The following is a 17,904-nucleotide window of genomic DNA, read 5'->3' on the forward strand; positions in this document are numbered from 1 at the left end:
GCAAATATGGAAGTGAGGGACTTGGTTTCTCTATATATCTGGGTGCTTTCAAAGGTCATCAGAGCATGCTAAAAGTCTACTATTACCAAGTCTATCCCCACCTGAGCAGCATATAATTACATAATAAAAGTATCGTTGAGCTGCAACGGTTATTCGATTATTCGATTTGTTGTCAACTATTAAGTAAATCGCCAACTATTCTGACAATCAAATAATTGGTTTCAGTGATTTTAAAGAAAAATTCTCTGATTCCAGCTTCTTAAATGTGAATATTTTCTGGTTTCTTTACTCCTCTATGACAGTAAACTGAATATCTTTAAGAGGACGTCTCACCTTTCACCTGTCATTCGATGCCAGCTTTCAGTTGTTGACAGTTTGCAGTACTCCATGTTATGGACACATTCCAGTCGGTATGAAAAATGTAGAGCTGCAGTGATTTATCGATTAGTTGTCAACTATTAAATTAATCGCCAACTGTTTTGATAACTGATTGATCGGTTTGAGCATTTATTTTAAAAGAAAAACAAGTCAAAATTCTCTGATTCCAGCTTATTAAATGTGAATATTTTCTGGATCCTTTACTCCTCTATGACAGTAAACTGAATATCTTTGAGTTGTGGACAAAACAAGACATTTGAGGACGCTTTGGGAAACACTGATTGACATGTTTCACAATTTTCTGACATTTTATAGACCAAACAACTAATCGATTAATCCAATTGTTAGTTGCACTTCGAGACATCTTAACTGCAGCAGTTAATTCTCCTCTGGTTTAAACCTCGATGACACAATTCATCATGAGTTTACATCCATTGCTGTCATGTACGGTAATACAGTATATGATTTAACATTTTGACAATCCTAAATAAAGTGTTGCTTCTATTTATTTAGGCTAAAAAAAAACAGATGAAGGCAGTTAATTAAGTGAACAGAGGTGACTTTAAAAGTAATCCGTTATCGTTATCCATCCTACCTCGAACTCGAACTTAGAGCTGCCGAAGTTGGTCCTCTGCTTCTGCCAGAAGTTGTCTGGTTTGATGATGAGGGCGACGTGGATGCAGGACGGGAACGACTCCTGCAGGATCTTCAGCAGAGGCTTGATGCTGTCCCACTTGGAGCCGCGCATATCAACGATGACCGTGAAGCCATGTTTACACACCTCCTCGCTGGGATGGATGGAGGTCGGCGGGAGTGGGAGGAATTAAAGAGAAGAGAGAGGGGGGAGGGAGGGAGGGGAGTGGGAGGGGCGGTGAGAGATTTGAGAGTATAATCCGGAGAGAGAGGAGACAGATGACAGGCGTGGGAAAGGATGAGAGAGGGATGGAGAGAGAGAAGAGAAAGGATTGAAAAAGGAAAAAAGAGAAAAAGAAATGAGAATCAAAACAAACAGTGAGATGACGCATTTTCTATACTGTGAGCAGCCTACGCAGTAAACACACATCCCACCCACCCACGCACACACCCACACCCACGCAGAAACCTGCGACGAATGAGTCACAAATGTGTGCATAAATACAAAACTACAAATCAGCACATTTGTGCATCAGAAACCTCATGTCCCTGGGGTGCTCTGTTCGGGTTATTATCACATAACACAAACTACATCTACAGACCTGAAACTAAAATCTGCTGTGATTATGTAAGATCTTACAAACTGTTTTGGCGTCATAATTTGAGGAGTAAAACTATATTGTATCTTCGTGCATCTTATTACTTCTTTTATTTAGCAAACCTGGACTGCTTCTTTTGCTTTTTGGTCATTTTTTAAGCATTTAGAAAACATCCCCCCATTCTTTCCTTCATTTTTTTTAGACTTCTACAACAAATATCATTTTCATATCCCTCCGCAGCTGCAAACTCTCCCTCTGTAACAGCCTGTCAGTAGATAACCAGTGTGCAGATGTTGCCTTTCCCAAAATAGAACAACTCTAGTCACCAAAAAGCACGCAGTTGAGAGATTACAAAAATATGCACAACACGAATGCTTAATGGCATTAAAAAAGTAAAAACAAAAAGATAATTTAAAGTGATAATGTGGTGACTTAAATTGAGATGAGAGTTGACGGAGAGAGGATGGATGAATTAAGACGGATGGAGGGAGGAGACGAGCGGCGGATTGAAGAGAAAGAAGTAAACAGAGAGCTGGATTGATGTTTTTACCTGCGAGGTGAGGAGCTCCTCGTCCACAGTAACTACTGCTGCTGCTGCTGCTGCTGCTGCACTGCCTCGGCTACTGCGACACTTTGTTTTGCTTTCACACATACACACACTCGCTCGCTCAAACACACCTCCTCACACATGCGCTCTTCGGCTCTGTCAGCTTTAATCCCCTCTCCCCGCCCCTCTCTCTCCTTCCTCCTATCATTTGTTTCCTGCCATACATCCCTCTCTTAGCTCAGGCTTTCCCTCTCAGCATCTCACTGTGTCTCCAGAACTGATTTTTTGGCAGCGAAGAAGCTGCGGCAAGCTAACTGGTCTTGAATTATTTCTCTCTCGCCATTCCTCCCTCACATGCTGGTCTCAGCTCTCTCACGTGTTAGCTTACGGACGCCTCATACACTCGCTCCGGGTGTTCGCTTCACACACACAGATACAGTAATCACACACACACACACACACACACACACACACACACACACACACACACACACACACACACACACACACCACAGAACCAATGTAATGAATGTGTAACCTGGGGATGCCGGCGAGGTAGGCGATCAGTCTCCTCAGGTCGTCCGTTCGTATTCTGTCGTGGTTGCTGCGTGATGGAAACGTTAACACCGGACCACCGCGTCTGTCTCTGCCGCCTGAGGCAACACACACACACACACACACACACAGATTAGAGTTAGAGTAAGAGTAAGAATATAAAAACCTTTTCAAACTTGACAACATAAACATGCTAAATGGGCCCCTTTGTATTTCCTGTTCCTGCAATGTTTGTTAATGCAGTAGCTGACAGGAAGTAAACTTGGACCACAGCTGTTGCCCCAGCAACAGAATGGCAATGAAAAGGTCTATAGAAGACAGAAAACATACTGTAGGTGTTCACATTCAAAACTGCTAGTAAAATCCAACACTTCACAGAACAGTGTGCTATTAGCAGAAATGGAATGTAATATTCATTATTATGTTTTCATTAGTGTAGAATCACCTGAAAATAAGAATCGTCGTGAAACTACAGTAACGTGAGCGGCAGAGTGCAAAACCGTGGTACCGCCAGGCGCCATCTGACTCCTGTTGCTCCTAAAGTAGTGCTATTATGGTAAGGATGGCCTCTGCGCGAGGTGAACGGCGCACGGTTTTGCAGTCTTGGAAAAAGGGAGGAGTGAACAATCTAAAATTATACAACTAGATGCCACCAGATTCTACACACTGTACCTTTTAAGACTACAATTACCGCCTTGCGGTTGTATGCCTCCGCCAACCAGTCAAGTTGCAGTTTACATCCATGTCTGTCCAAAATGTCATCACTTCATCATTTTATCCTTTTAGAAATTTGTGTGAAATTGTCATAATGAGCATGTGATTCTTGAGTTACAGCTAAAAACATGTTTTGTAGGTCACAGCGACCTTTGACCACAAGATTCTAATCAGTTCATCCTTGAGTCCTAGTGAATGCTTGTGCGGCAGATGGCCGGACAACCCAAATACATAATGCTTCCGGCCCAGGCTGTCGTCGGCGTGGAGATATTAAAAACGTAAAAATGTTAGACATGGCAATCCGTCTAATAGTTGTTGAGATATTCAGCAGGGGTGTAAGAAAACATCGATACACACAAGTTTCACGATGTTATGTGTTGTGTTACTGTATCGATTTGAGGATATTGGCATCATATTAAACTAGAAAACACAAGGAATGAGGCGAAGGAGGCTAAATAATGCTCCAAAGTCACACTAAATTTTTGTGAGGAAAAACTGGCATGGCCATTTTTAAAGGGGTCCCTTGACCTCTGACCTCAAGATATGTGAATGAAAATGGGTTCTATGGGTACCCACGAGTCTCCCCTTTATAGACATGCCTACCTTATGACAATAACATGCAGTATAATGTGTTTTTTTAGCCTATTCTAAAAATGGTGTATTTCTGGTGCGTTCTTTATACTCGGACAGCTTTACTAAAATTAGACTTTAAAAAAACGCAATATATGGCCTTGCTTACAGCTCACAGTATTACCCCTGAATCATGATACAGATCATAATTGGTAGTTGGGAAACACTTGCTATTAACAGAACATAGTCATGAGTACTAAAATAATAATAATAATATTTTGCTTCTCAGTTGCAGAAGCAGAGAGCTCCACTCACGTGGGAACTTGTAAACACAGGCTGACTGCGCTCAGCCCACAAATGAGTGAGTTCAGCCGGGTTGCTGTGCGCCTGTAGGCTCGACCCGGCTGCTCAGAGGAGAAAATCAAACGCTCACGTGGCAAACAGGCAAACATGAGAGAGAGGGCCAACATGGCCGAATTATTAAGGAGCCAGATTCGGGATAATAGGCTTAGCCCATTTACCCTCCTCTACCTCCCCTCCCCTTCCCTCCCTCCCCATTTCAAAGCCAATTACTCCGCCAGCGACTACTATGGGATGTGGTAGCGGAGAGTAAGTCATCTCCATGGCAACGCCGCCCTGTCTCTCCCTCTCTCTCAATTTCTGTGTGTTTGCCTGAGTCATCGTCCTCATCATTGTGTTTCTGCCCGTGACCTTCGCTGCACACACAAGTGGACCAAAGAGAAGTGTGCACACAACACTGTTTTTCCATTGTCATCCACATAGATATATCTGATGATAATACACTCTCTCTCACACACACACACACACACACACACACACACACACACACACACACACACACACACACACACACACACACACACACACACACACACACACACACACACACACACACACACACACACACACACACACACACACACACACACACACACACACACACACACACACACACACACACACACACACACACACACACACACACACACACACACACGAGCTGAATGATGTTTTTGTGTGTTGTACAAATAATCCTGCTGGATGTTCTTGGCAGTCCATATCTCCTGCTCGGCCTCCTGTGAGTTTTCCCTGGCATGACTCTAGTGTGTGTGTGTGTGTGTGTGTGTGTGTGTGTGTGTGTGTGTGTGTGTGTGTGTGTGTGTGTGTCTGACTGAGCTTCCCTTGGAGGGGGGCTAAGACACAGCTGTAGCTTACTATTCTGTAGTTCCTGCTGATACTGACTAAACAATGGATGCCTGTGTGTGTCAGCGTGTGTGTGTTATGTGTAGCCTGAAGAAGAGTGTGAAGACGGGTCAAGGGTTAAGTGTCTGGGCCTCAGTCTGACCCTGTGAGTTTATACTGACAGATTGTGCGGCTATTATTATGAGAGAGTGTTAGGCCCTGTTCAGACCTGGCAATAACATGCGTCCCAGAGTGATCCGAACACAAGTGGACAGCTTTAAATACGTCTGTTCACACCTGGCATTAGACCGCGTCTCCACATGCATCTCCAGTAACCACTTGTGATCTGATCTCACTTCCCCGCTCTATATGCAAATAAACACGTAGTAAACAGATGGCTAATACAGCAGACGTTGTGACGTAATATTACATGAATGTCAGTAGTAACAGCCTACATATTCGTGAATTTGAGTAGGCTTGCCTAAGTCGGTGTTACACGGTGGTCGGGCACACATCGATTACATTACGTACCCTCCGCCACCGCCATCGTTTTGCTTTTTTTTACAGAAATAAAACCCATTTAGTTAATTTTGGCATATCAGTGCAGTGTCATCAATACATAGTCGGCCGACGGACGCTACAAACTGAAAGTGTCTGCTCTGTACGGAGCGTCAGCTCAGAGTAGCAGGTATCATATTTCACACACACCGGACGAGAGAGAGTTGACAAGACGATGGCGAAGGATTTGGTTGTCGAAGCGAAAGCAAAAGCGCCTATTTGGCAATACTTCGGATTTAAACCCAATGATGTAAGGGAACCATAACATTAATGAGGTAATCGCTGTGCGGAGGACGGAGGTACGGTACAGAGCTTCAGAGAGCCGGGGATGAGAGCGAGCGGGCGGGTGTCAGCTCCTTGCAAAGCAGCGGAACAAAAACACCCGACACATCTCTGACGGTATGATAATAATGCACTTCATGTGCCTAGTAGCCTATAGATAAGATATATTTTAATAAAATACAGTTGTACCAGCAGAATACAGTAGAGCACAAAAGGCGTTTCCATGCTGCGAGGCAGACAAGCGCTCGCGTCTGCCTGTCTATTCACACGAGGAACGCAGAGACCGGCGGATCCCAGCGGGACGTCAGTTGAGGAGGCGGTCCTTAATGAGATCCAGGACACATTTGCGTACACACTGCTAAAAGAATGTGACCACATGCGGCCCAGACCACCTCTGAATGTGGTCTGAGCGATCGGATCTCAATGCACCCTCAATGCGTCTCGAGTGCGTTCACACCTGTACTTGTACCTTGTCCACTTGTGATACGGTCACTGAGGATGCATGTTAAAACCAGGTCTGAACAGGGCCAGAGAGAAAGAAGCAGTGGGAGGATTTGTACAGTATACCTGCAAGCTGTGCATGTATGTAAACTAAGGACCCGACTTCATGTTTCATCAGCCTTGTCTAACATGAGCAAACAGTCACGGTTGGTAGACCTGTGAGACTACACGCACACACACACACACACACACACTCATACACACCCACATAATCTTACCTGACAAAAAGGCAACTTTTTCTTTGAGGATTGGAAGTACCTCCATTGCTCTCATCTCCTCATATCTCCTGAAACCTGGAGAGGGAGAAAGGGAAGGGAGGAAGAAGAAGAAAAAGACAATGAGGTTTGAATGGAAGAATAAAAAAAAGCAAGTCCCTTTACACGCCGTCGATCAGCCAGGACTTTTTTTTTTTTTTTCTTGAGGGCAGATTATTTGGGACAGAGCAAATTTTGTCCACTTGTAATCTGGAGATCTGCAGCTTTTAAACACAGGAGGATTGAGTCCAAATTCGGATTCGCATGCATCATGAGGAAAAAGTCAGTAACTTTTACTCAAACACCCAAACACACACACATACACACATACACACATACACACATACACACATACACACAAAGAGGAAGCACAGAAGCTGTGGTCGGAGAAACCGTAGTGGTGAGAACAAATGAGGCCGAACTGAGGGGAAGTTCAGGGGAAACAAAGAGGCGTTGTAGCTCTCGCTGTTCACAGAGGTGAAATGAGGTAAGGGAGCATTAATCGCCATATGCCACTTCAGCTCCCATCAACTAGCCTTAAAGCACAACACTACTAAATAAATACTGCAGCTATTAAGAAGATCCCCACAAGGGGAGTGGCTGGTGAATGTTCATATCTACCAGTAAGAGTTCAATGGAGAAAAAAAAACTAAATGATAACACCGGCACGCTAACATGCTCACAATGACAATGCTAACATGCTGACGTTAAGCAGGTGTACTCGGATGTTGTACTGAAAATGGTCAAAACGTTGAGTGTGTGGAACGCTGGACACTTCTCAGCCTCAAGGGTCGCCATTTTTGCTACGTAGCGGAAGGGGAGGGCCCACCAACCAATTTCAAACTTGGGAAAATGGCAGGCGAGGAAGCAGCAGTGGTTGTGATTGAAACGGCGAACACTGAACTACAAAAATGTAAGCAATACATGTGTTTTTCCTACTAAGTACCAATACTGTAGTCAGATAGAAGCCATTATTGGGTTAATTTATCTGTATGAATTGAATAGGCCCTTTCCACAGGCATTGCAGGGTAAACACAAGTGTAATTAATAATAGTAATTATGGCCCTGTTCCATTTAGGTGGGCCTGGACCCTGGTATTGTTCATGCTGGTTCACTGGAGTGGCTGTGACATTAAAGAGAATGGGACCATAATTAATATGATCAATTACAACTGTGTTTACCCAGCTATACCACGTCAAAACGTCTGCTGTTTAAAAGGGCCTATTATACTGCCGATACAGCATGATGTCCGTGGCTGACTATCACCAGCAGATCTACTGAGCTTCCGGTGAGTACATAGTGTGCACAGTGTACAACATAGAAGTGTACTAACGGAAGTATCTGAAATTGAGACACAGCTCTAGTTTAGTGTGTCAGCGTGCTTACGTTTGCTAAAAGTACGGCTGATGGGAATCTCACTAATTTGGTCATAAACCACAACTGGACAAATTGACATTGCACGAGATCGAAAGTATTCTAATTTATCTTGCAGGGAACGTGAATGTCTGCACCGACAGCAATCCGTCCGATAGCTGTCGAGACATTTCCAAACAAAATCCCAAATGTCAACCTCATGGTGGCGCTAGAGGAAAGAATTTGGTCATGATTTGGTCATAAATCACAAATTAATCACACATTCTTTATCTGTTCAAAATGTACCTTAAAGAGAGATTTGTCAAGTATTGAGAAACCCTCATAGGTACTGGATTTAGAATAAAAGATATGCTCAAATCATAACATGGCAAACTCAACAGGCAACAACAGCTGTCAGTGTGTCAGTGTGCTGACTTGACTATGACTTGCCCAAAACTGCATGTGATTATCATAAAGTGGGCATGTCTGTAAAGGGGAGACTCGTGGGTACCCATAGAACCCATTTTTCCTTCACGTATCTTGAGGTCAGAGGTCAAGGGACCCCTTTGAAAATGGCCATGTCTGTTTTTCCTCGCCAAAATTTAGCGCAAGTTTGGAGCGTTATTTAACCTCCTTTGTGACAAGCTAGTTTGACATGGTTGGTACCAATAGATTCCTTAGGTTTTTATAGTTTCATGATACCAGTATCTTCTCTCCTACCTTTAAATCTGAAATCCACTACAACCGAGAAGCCGCAAGTTGAGTTAATGCGTTAAAGAAATTAGTGGCATTAAAACAAATTTGCGTTATCGCGTTAACTTTGACAGCCCTGATTGTTATTTAACAAACCTTATAAATCCTGGGCATTGTCAACTGGCTGCATGCTTTCAAATCTCGAAATTGAGACATCTCAGCTTTCAAAATTTCCCTCCACTTTCCGTGCAAACCGCAGTCAGAAGATTTTCTAAATGGCCCTATTAGAGAGGGCCAGCAGGCTGTCAGCTGAGAAAAATGAATAGAAATATAGTTATTTTACCCACTTCAACTCTGTTTGCCTTCTCTTAGACTACTAATCTCTGACATTTTCCTATAAATAAAAGTCTTCCACTATTTGCTCGTATTCAGTGATGAATCACACGATAATGGCTGAACCTTTAGTTGCTTCATAAAAGCTTCAACATTTTCTCAGCACTGGCTCTCTAATAACTGTAGCTCTTTCTTGGGAAAACTCTTCTGGCACTACACAGAAGGACTGATGTGATTCACATACTGGTTTGTCTGGAACAAATGGAAGAAGAACTGGGTAGTTAGCATGAGAATTAATGCAGAAAAAACCCACAGCAATAATCTGAACGATAAATTGTCACCCTATAAACGTCAAGCTGGATCTCATGAGCGTGTCAGTGCCAGAGATCCCTCTGCTGCTGCGCTGCTAATATTCTGTCAGAAGTGAATGAATGGCTGTCAGGAGATATTCAATAAGTGAAGACCTGTTCAAACAACTCCCATATATAGACACACAACTCCCTTAAGTGATTAAACTCACATCTCAACACACAGGTGGACAGAACGGGGCCCAGATTTTGTCCTTCAGACAGAGCAGAGGTCTGGTTTGTGTGACTGGTGACCCAGACAAGTCATATTACCCTTTTTAAAAGGGGCATTAGAAGTGTCTCTTTTTCCTTGTTCTGTCTGTTTTTGACATTCTGCGTCCCACTGACTTTCTCCTCTTTTTCATACTGGGCATTAGGAGCAAGATTCCTACTCTGTTTTCTTTCACAAGTGACCTTTTTAGGATGTTTAACGGAAAGAAATTACAATGAAATTACCCCTCTGAGGTATGTTGTGTTATTAGAAAACGGGTAGTTCAAATCAAGCAATCTGATTGGTTCATAGCCATGATATTATTCCCACATACCACCGCTATGACGCGTCAAACCGTTGCACTTTCAGTATCGCTCTGCGTCTGAGAAAAAAACATTAGTCATGGTCATAGTTGCATAGAGTGCCGGAAATGAGTTAGCATTTTAGCACTTTGTCTCGAAGTGAATGGGTTTTTAGTTAGATGCCTGAAATAAGATATGTGGTTAACACAAGCTGAAGAGATTTTAACGATTTGTTACACTATAAAATACATCAGTAAATATTCCGCTTTTGAATTTTGAAGCCTTTATGTGTCTTAAAAAAGGCGGTTGCTAACAAGTGGCTAAATGAGACTACTACACGCCATCATGCCGACTCGTCCACCTTCACAGCCTCGCTGTGTATACTCACGCTCATGCGACCGTGGTGTAGTTCCTTTATAGCCTGACGTTAGCTTTTTACTTCTGGCGATTGCATTCACACTTCAAAAATCATAAAAGTGGTGTTCATTGTGGAGATTATCTTGCTGAACAAAACATCATAAATCATAAACGTGTGTTTGCCACAGAGTTTATTTTCTGCCATATTCCAAAACCCAAAGGAAAAATCCCACTGGCTTTTTGTCAGTATGATGCTAACTTCCGTGTCGGCCTATAAATATACATCATCCCTGCACCACTCTATTGCGACAGGGTCACTGGGGATCACTTCCGCCAACACAGAGCAGGTAACAGATAAATTGGCTCCCAAAACCTGCTACAAGGTGGAAACATTTACTGTTAATTTCTATGGAGGAGTGGATTGAGCATCTCCAGAAAAAAATCCACCTGCTTAACGACATACAGCGCTTTGCCCAGAATATGCAAGCAAGCAGGAACGCAGCAGGAATACACTAACCACAGCCTCTACAGCACCACGGTTCAGTAACTATCTGATGCGGGTCTTGACACGAGAAAGATTACGGTTCTAAGTGGATTGGCAACCGAGTGTGGAGGACGGAACCTGCCAAAATCAAAAATAAATGAATAAATAAATGACTCGATAAATAAATAAATGTCATTAAATGTAGCAAAAATTATATTAAAAATAAATGTATATAGTAAATAAATAAGGGAATTAATACAAAGATAAATAAAGAAGCAAATTAAAACAAAAAAAATATCAATTTACGTTACATTTTATCAATTAATTAATGGCTACATTTATTTTATTTATTGCATGTTGGGTTTTTTTTGCGTGATGATGTCAGAAAATATTAAAGAAAAATAGGTTGGGAACCGCTGCACTAGTGAATGTGTGTGCTTAAAACTATTCAGACATCTTCAGAAAGAGGAAGAAATAAAGGAAGAGCGAGAAAGAAAAGACAATGTAATCTAATTCTCGTCACATTATAAGTCTACGGTGTCTTATAGTGTGGTGGTGAACTGGTAAATTGTTACCATGTATTACATAATGAGAACCATGTAAAGGGAAACAGTGATCTCTCTGTTGGCCTACTACTATTATTATGATGTAACCTGCACACACACACACACACACACACACACACACACACCTCTCGGGCGCTCGTAGTAGTGAATTGTACTCCAGTCTCTGCTCTCAGCATGTCGTCATGTTTATAACCGTATGCTAATGAGATGCTAATTCTTTTCCGCCACCGGTGGAGATGGATGAGAGTCGGGACCTGTCTCTATTTTTACCGTTCTTTCCTTCTCTCATTTGTCTCCCGACTTCCCTCAGGGGGGCAACAAAAAAACAAATTACCATGATCAACTACATTTCCCACTGCGCTCCTGTGGAGAGTGAGCTTGTAGTTCTTTATAGATGATGCCTGAGAGGAGGTTGGTGCAGACAGAGAGCTCTTCCTCCATTTCCGGGAGCCACACATGGATGAGATTTCACTCTCTATGGAGAGGGGCAGGGGCGTCAAATTAGACTGTAACTCATTGATGAGTGTATCGATTATTAGTCTATAAAACGTCAAGACCGAAACATGCCATCTCAAGCCAAAAACTCACATTTGGTTAAATCTTTGGCATTTTTTTCTTGAAAAAATATTCTAATTATTAACTGATGATCAAAACTGTTGCCCAGTAATGTCTCAAGGAGGGACAAGAGTGCTCTGGTTTTCATTTCAAACAAATACTATAAACTCATGAGAAAAAACACCTGTTGTAGTGTTTGGTAGGAACCAAAAACTGTAGATTGTGAGTTTCCTGCAGTACAACATACAGACTTGCCGGGTAGAAAAGTTTTGTTGTTGCATCATAAATCTCGAAGGATCTACAACTGGAACTGTACGTTTTTCGGATTAATTACTGTACGCAAAGAAAGACAAAATTCATAACAACTGGGATGCAAAAATATTTAAATTACTATCATTTAAAACTTGTGACATGTAAGAAGCTGGAACCTGAGAATGTGTGGACATTTTGCATGATAAATAACTCAGATTATTTATCGATTATCAAAATAATTGCAGATTATTTTCCTGGCAATCAACTAATCTTTACACTTCTTCATATACTCTCATTTAAATGTATATTTTTTGCTACAGTCTGATTTTGTCCTTTGTATTGCACTGCATGTTTGCACCTTGTTTTGTGTCTTGTTTTGTACCCATTTTGTGTCTCGTTTTGTGTCTCGGTTTGTACCCGTTTTGTGTCTTGGTTTGTACCCGTTTTGTGTCTTGGTTTGTACCCGCTTTGTATCTTGTTTTGTATCTAGTTTTGTACCCATTTTGTATCCACTTTGTATCTTGTTTTGTACCCATTTTGTATCTTGTTTTGTACCCATTTTGTATCTTGTTTTGTACCAGTTTTGTATCTTGTTTTATATCTCGTTTTGTACCCGTTTTGTATCTTGTTTTGTACCTGTTTTGTGTCTTGTTTTTGTACCTTGCACCTTATGTGTAGTCTGAATATTTGCTTCACTCCCACTGAATGTTGCATCATTCATTCTTTTAGTTTTCCACCAGGGACGCAAGGAGAAACACAATTTCATTCCTCTATGTCTGTACTGCACTGTATACAGATAGATGACAATAAAGTCTCTCTTATCTTATCGTGATTGTTGCAGGTCTACACAGTCTACAAAACATTACAGGTATGTTTCAAACACGACTTACTAAACATCATACTGTACTAAACAGTATAATGTCTTAGCCATTGTTGTGTGAAGCTAAATTCTTGAGGAGTCTACATACTGAGGGTCGCACACAAATGGATAAGTCAGCATCTTTCCACCGTAGAGTGATTCATCTTCTCAAGCAAAGACGATCTTTGATGTTTCCCACAAACTTGCTGTCTGATTGGCTGGCTGCCAGCAGGCAGCAGGATAATCAAAGGTCAATGAAAAACCTAATGTTGACAAGATGACAAGCAGAAAACCACTACGTGTGTGAGAGTGTTCAGATGGTGAGAGCGCACAGTGAGTGCTTTGTAGCTCTGTGTGAATTCACTACTGTACAGTCAAATTTAACGGTCGCTAGATTAAGGTCTGGCCAGATACACTCCGTCCTTTGTAAACACCTCAAAACACAGACGCACACTATTAACCCTCAAAACCTACCAAACACCCACTTTTTCCCTCCTCTTCTGCAGATTAAAACCTTAAAGCTCCTTCATCAACTTCTACTTCAGTTAAAGATCTCCTACATCTCCCCAAAAGGTCTTTCAACGAGCTCCAGAAAAGTGCAGGGAAGTTGTTGCATCCTGCAAAATGCATTCTGGACTTGAGAAACTGGCAATTTTTGCCTCTTTTATGATGATAATACATCCATGATTTCACCCTGTGGGATTGAATGATGATGCATATTCACTTCTCTACACAGGATCACTTGCTATAATTATTATTTACTTATTACCTGATGATTACACGGTTCATAGACTAGATCCCTGAAAGATTTTATGCTTCTAAATGGCACAATCCCAACGTGATGACATATTTTCTATGAATAGCCCGACAATGAAAGTGTACAGTACAACCTCCAGTAGAGGTTTGTAACTGTGTTGAAGTGTTTTTGGGGGGTGGATTTTCTCTTCTACCAAACACAGAAGGTAAGTTTAACCACAGAGCCATCACTTTCCCTTCGCTCTGCGCTGCTCTGGGACCGGAGAAAGTGGCACAGCAGCTAAATATAGAGTGGCCAGGTCACACACACTGGAGAAGGTGGAGTTTCTGGATGAATGATGAGCAAAAAAAGCAAAGAAGTGGACAAGGAAAAGAGAAACTACAAAAAATGTGAGACAATTAGATGAGTCATGCTGTCGTAAAATGAGAGAAAAGGAGTGTGTGAGAGAGTGAGAGAGAGTGAGAGTGAGAGAGAGAGGGGGGGGAGGGGATGAAGGAGGTGAGGGAGGGAAAGTGACAGGTGGACAAACAGAGAAGGAAGGAAAAGACAGAGATGGTAATGACAGACAACCAGTCAGTCACCGTCAAACACACTCATTTCCATCCTCTTTCTTTCTTTTATTTTCTTTCTTTCAGCCTATTTTGTTTCTCCATCTTTATTCTCAGCTTTGTTTTCATTTCAATTAAAGCAATATGAAGAAAGAGAGAAGGTAAAATTCCCTTCCTGTCAGGTCGACGGAGGGATGAGGAGGAAGAGTAAAGGAGAGGAGGGTTTTGGGTAATTGATTAAGTGAAGTAGGGCTCGGTGATATGGCCAAAATCGTCTCTCTCTATATAGGTCATTTCATATCTCGATAACGATATTTATTACACGGCATGTCTACGGTCTGTTATTTCTTAATAGCAGACCGCTGTTATGTATAACAGACGGTTGCTATGGACGCAGTTCTGATGTCGGACTCTGACGGACCACTGTTTTGTCAAATTATTGATTTCTTAAGTAAGTTGCCGTGTAATAAGCGGGATAATGTACAGCGAGCTGGTCATTGTTGTGAAATAAACCCAATAAACCCTGCTAGCTGTACATTATCCCTTACATATCACAATATAGCAAGTTTTCTGGTAATTCAATAAATAAATATTGGTAAAGCCTATTTTTGTATACTCCTGTGTGAAATTTTCTCATTTTAAGAACTTGAGTGCAAAAAACTTGAAACAAAAGTTTTCAGTGAAATTATAGAGTAGATAAAGTAAATATAGGCCTAGCATATATTGCGTTAGAAACGATATAGGGAAAATATAGACGATAGACATTTATATATTGTTTTGATGATATATATTACACAGATATACACAGCCCTAAAGTGAAGTTTTTGGGGGTTTTTGTGATGACAAATGGGAGCATTTGCTTCTTTTCTTTGTCTAATGTGAAAGACAAGTGAACATCTTTGGGGTTCGGACTGTTGGTTGGACTAAACAAAAACTTTTAAGACATCCCCCGGGGTTTTAGGAAATTGCAGGGCTCCGGAGTGCGACCAGGTAACTGCTCCACCACTCGTCTCCCCTGTCCCCGGTAAGATGCCTAATCCTGATCAGAGGACTCATTTCACAATTGGGGAGAGCAAAAAATTTGAGTGTGTGTGACACTGTACATTTAATAACACAAGACAACTTTACTGCTAATTTCTCCTCTGCTCCGATGATTGCCAAACAGCTGATCTGCTCTCAGTGCATCTCTCTCTCTCTCTCTCTGTCACTCGACCACAAACTCGCTACACACATTACTTTACGCTACTCTTATACCAGCGTAATATGTAAAAATGTACCTGACGGTACCGTAGGTAGACTGTTAAACTCACTATCGACACGTCCACAGGGAGGGACCCACCTTATTTTTTTCCTGATAATGCTACATTGTGAGCAACAAATCCATGTTGAAATCGTCAGGACGAGAGCTTAACGGGAGGTGCCATTCATTCAAATTATGATGAGTTCAAGCTCTATTCAGTAAAAAGGAGCATTGGTTGAAGGTAAATTCTAACGTAATCATGATGTGTTCAAATGTAATCTTGTAAAATGAAGTATTTGGCGAGAAACTTGAATAAATACAGTTGTAATTGTTTGAAGGAGATATTTTCATAGCAATATAAAATAGATAATAGTAAGAAGGGATTATGACCTGTTTAACTTACTAACAAACCAGCATGCAAACGGTAATAAAGTAAATGGGATTTATTGTTTTACTTTTGTTTTTTTACCGTGGTATCGAATTGGTATAGAGTATCGTGTGATTTCACTGGTATTGGTGTCGACTTTATTTCTGGTATTGTGACATCCCTAGTGTAGTCCATCGGAACTGACAAAACGCTTACGTGTATTATTGCGGCACCAAAAGGTGTGGTGAAAAATGTTGGGTGCCCCTAAATTACGTAACGGAGCACCTAAATGAAAAAGTTAGGCTCACAATGTAAAAAGTTAATCTGGAGCCCTGAACTCGGATATATATTTTTTTTACCATTTTATAGACCAAATTACTAAATGAGAAAATAAGCAGAATGATCGTTCGTCACAAGTTCCCAAAGACCAAGGTGACACCTTCAAATGACTTGTTTTGACCGACAGAGGGATGAGGAGGAAGAGTAGAAAAGGGAGAGGAGGGTGATGACCTTATGGTAGATCTATAATTGCCTCCCACTCCCCCCCAACACCACCACTCGCAGCATTGTACCTGTCAGCTGGATGAGGGCGCAGCCTGTCTGGGCGTACTGCCACTTGTGATTGGTTGCCCAGCAAGTCATGCTTGATATTTATTCCACAAATTGTTTAAAAAAAAAAAAAAAAAAAAAAAATCCATAAATTGCTGTGGATTTGGCTTTGTTTGCAGATGGGGAAACGTAGTCTGCCGCTACCATCAGCTAATGATAGACTGACGGGCCGATGTGCTGAAGGGAACCCAGTCCGCTGTGGGCAGAGTCGCAGCAGCTGAGGCTAATCCTGGGATTCCTGAGGCCAGATATTCCAATCCAGCAGACAACCCAAACCGCCCATTTTGGTGTTGTCTACACGTCCACACGGAAAAGCTGGTGCAAACATTTCCAAGCGAGAACACAGCGACATCAGCACACTGTGCGGATGCCGAGTCAGTGTGCACCCCATGTGGCATTAGGTGAGCGGCTAATCTGCCTGTCTTTTGGAGAGTCAGGTTCCCTGGAGGTAATCCTCAATGTGTAGGAGGGGCAAAAATTATAATATGCCTGCACTGCATATGTGCACCCTGGGAAGCTGCTTAGCATCAGGAGGGAGACTTGAGTTTGATGGGGAGATCCCTTACAGTGCAGGAGAGGCTTACATATAACATCAAATATATATCACAGGCTTTCCTCCCCCGCTGTCAGTCCAGTAGAGCCACTCAGCGACCAACAGTATTAGCCAGTGGTTGTACTGGGCAGCGTACGCATCGGTCTACGTGCATCAATGTAGGGCTGCAACTAGCAATTATTTTCATTGCTGATTGTTCGGTCAATTATTTTCGCAATTAATCAATTAGTTATTTGGTCTATAAAATATCAGAAAACGGTGAAAAATGTCAGTTTCTCCCAAAGCCCAAGATGATGTACAGAGTAAAGAAAACAGATAATATTTACATTTAAGAAGCTGGAATCAGAGAATCTAGATTTGTTTTTCTTAAAAAATTACACAAACCAATTAATCAATTATCAAAATAGTTGGCGATTAATTTAATAGTTGACAACTAAGTGATTACTCGATTGATCGTTGCAGCTCTATATCAATGTATCAGCAATTTACCCCAGAAAAGTGCATTGTGCTTGAATATGTGACTGTAGTTGCTCGTAATTTTTTCAGCCCATTATCTAGAGGTCACAGCTTTATTAACTTGTTATCTTCCATTGATTTAATAATAATAATCTCATTATTAAGAGATAATAAATAATAGTTTTGTGGTGCACACTTGTTTTTTTAGGGCTGTAATCCTGAGAGAACAATTCTGTGGTTATGATATACCGCATTTATGATTGTGCTT

General features: G+C 41.6%; 1 protein-coding gene across 6 annotated transcripts in view; it reads right to left on the reverse strand.

Moving 5' to 3' along the window:
• LOC141754999 (triple functional domain protein) overlaps positions 1–17,904 on the reverse strand; it is a 104,873-nt gene that overhangs the window by 55,700 nt on the left and 31,269 nt on the right. For 4 of the 6 annotated variants that reach the window (XM_074614536.1, XM_074614531.1, XM_074614533.1 and 1 more), the window contains exons 3-5: positions 6,759–6,833; positions 2,696–2,810; positions 974–1,166 (exon numbers count right to left, since the gene is read on the reverse strand). In XM_074614536.1, the coding sequence (XP_074470637.1) occupies positions 974–1,166; positions 2,696–2,810; positions 6,759–6,833 (383 nt within the window). Of the gene's footprint in view, positions 1–973; positions 1,167–2,695; positions 2,811–6,758; positions 6,834–16,590; positions 16,676–17,904 lie in introns of those variants that run through there. The other 2 variants (XM_074614534.1, XM_074614535.1) reach the window with 1 other exon arrangement.

The sequence above is a fragment of the Sebastes fasciatus genome, chromosome 17 (genome assembly GCF_043250625.1).
Source record: "Sebastes fasciatus isolate fSebFas1 chromosome 17, fSebFas1.pri, whole genome shotgun sequence".
Classification (NCBI taxonomy): domain Eukaryota; kingdom Metazoa; phylum Chordata; class Actinopteri; order Perciformes; family Sebastidae; genus Sebastes; species Sebastes fasciatus.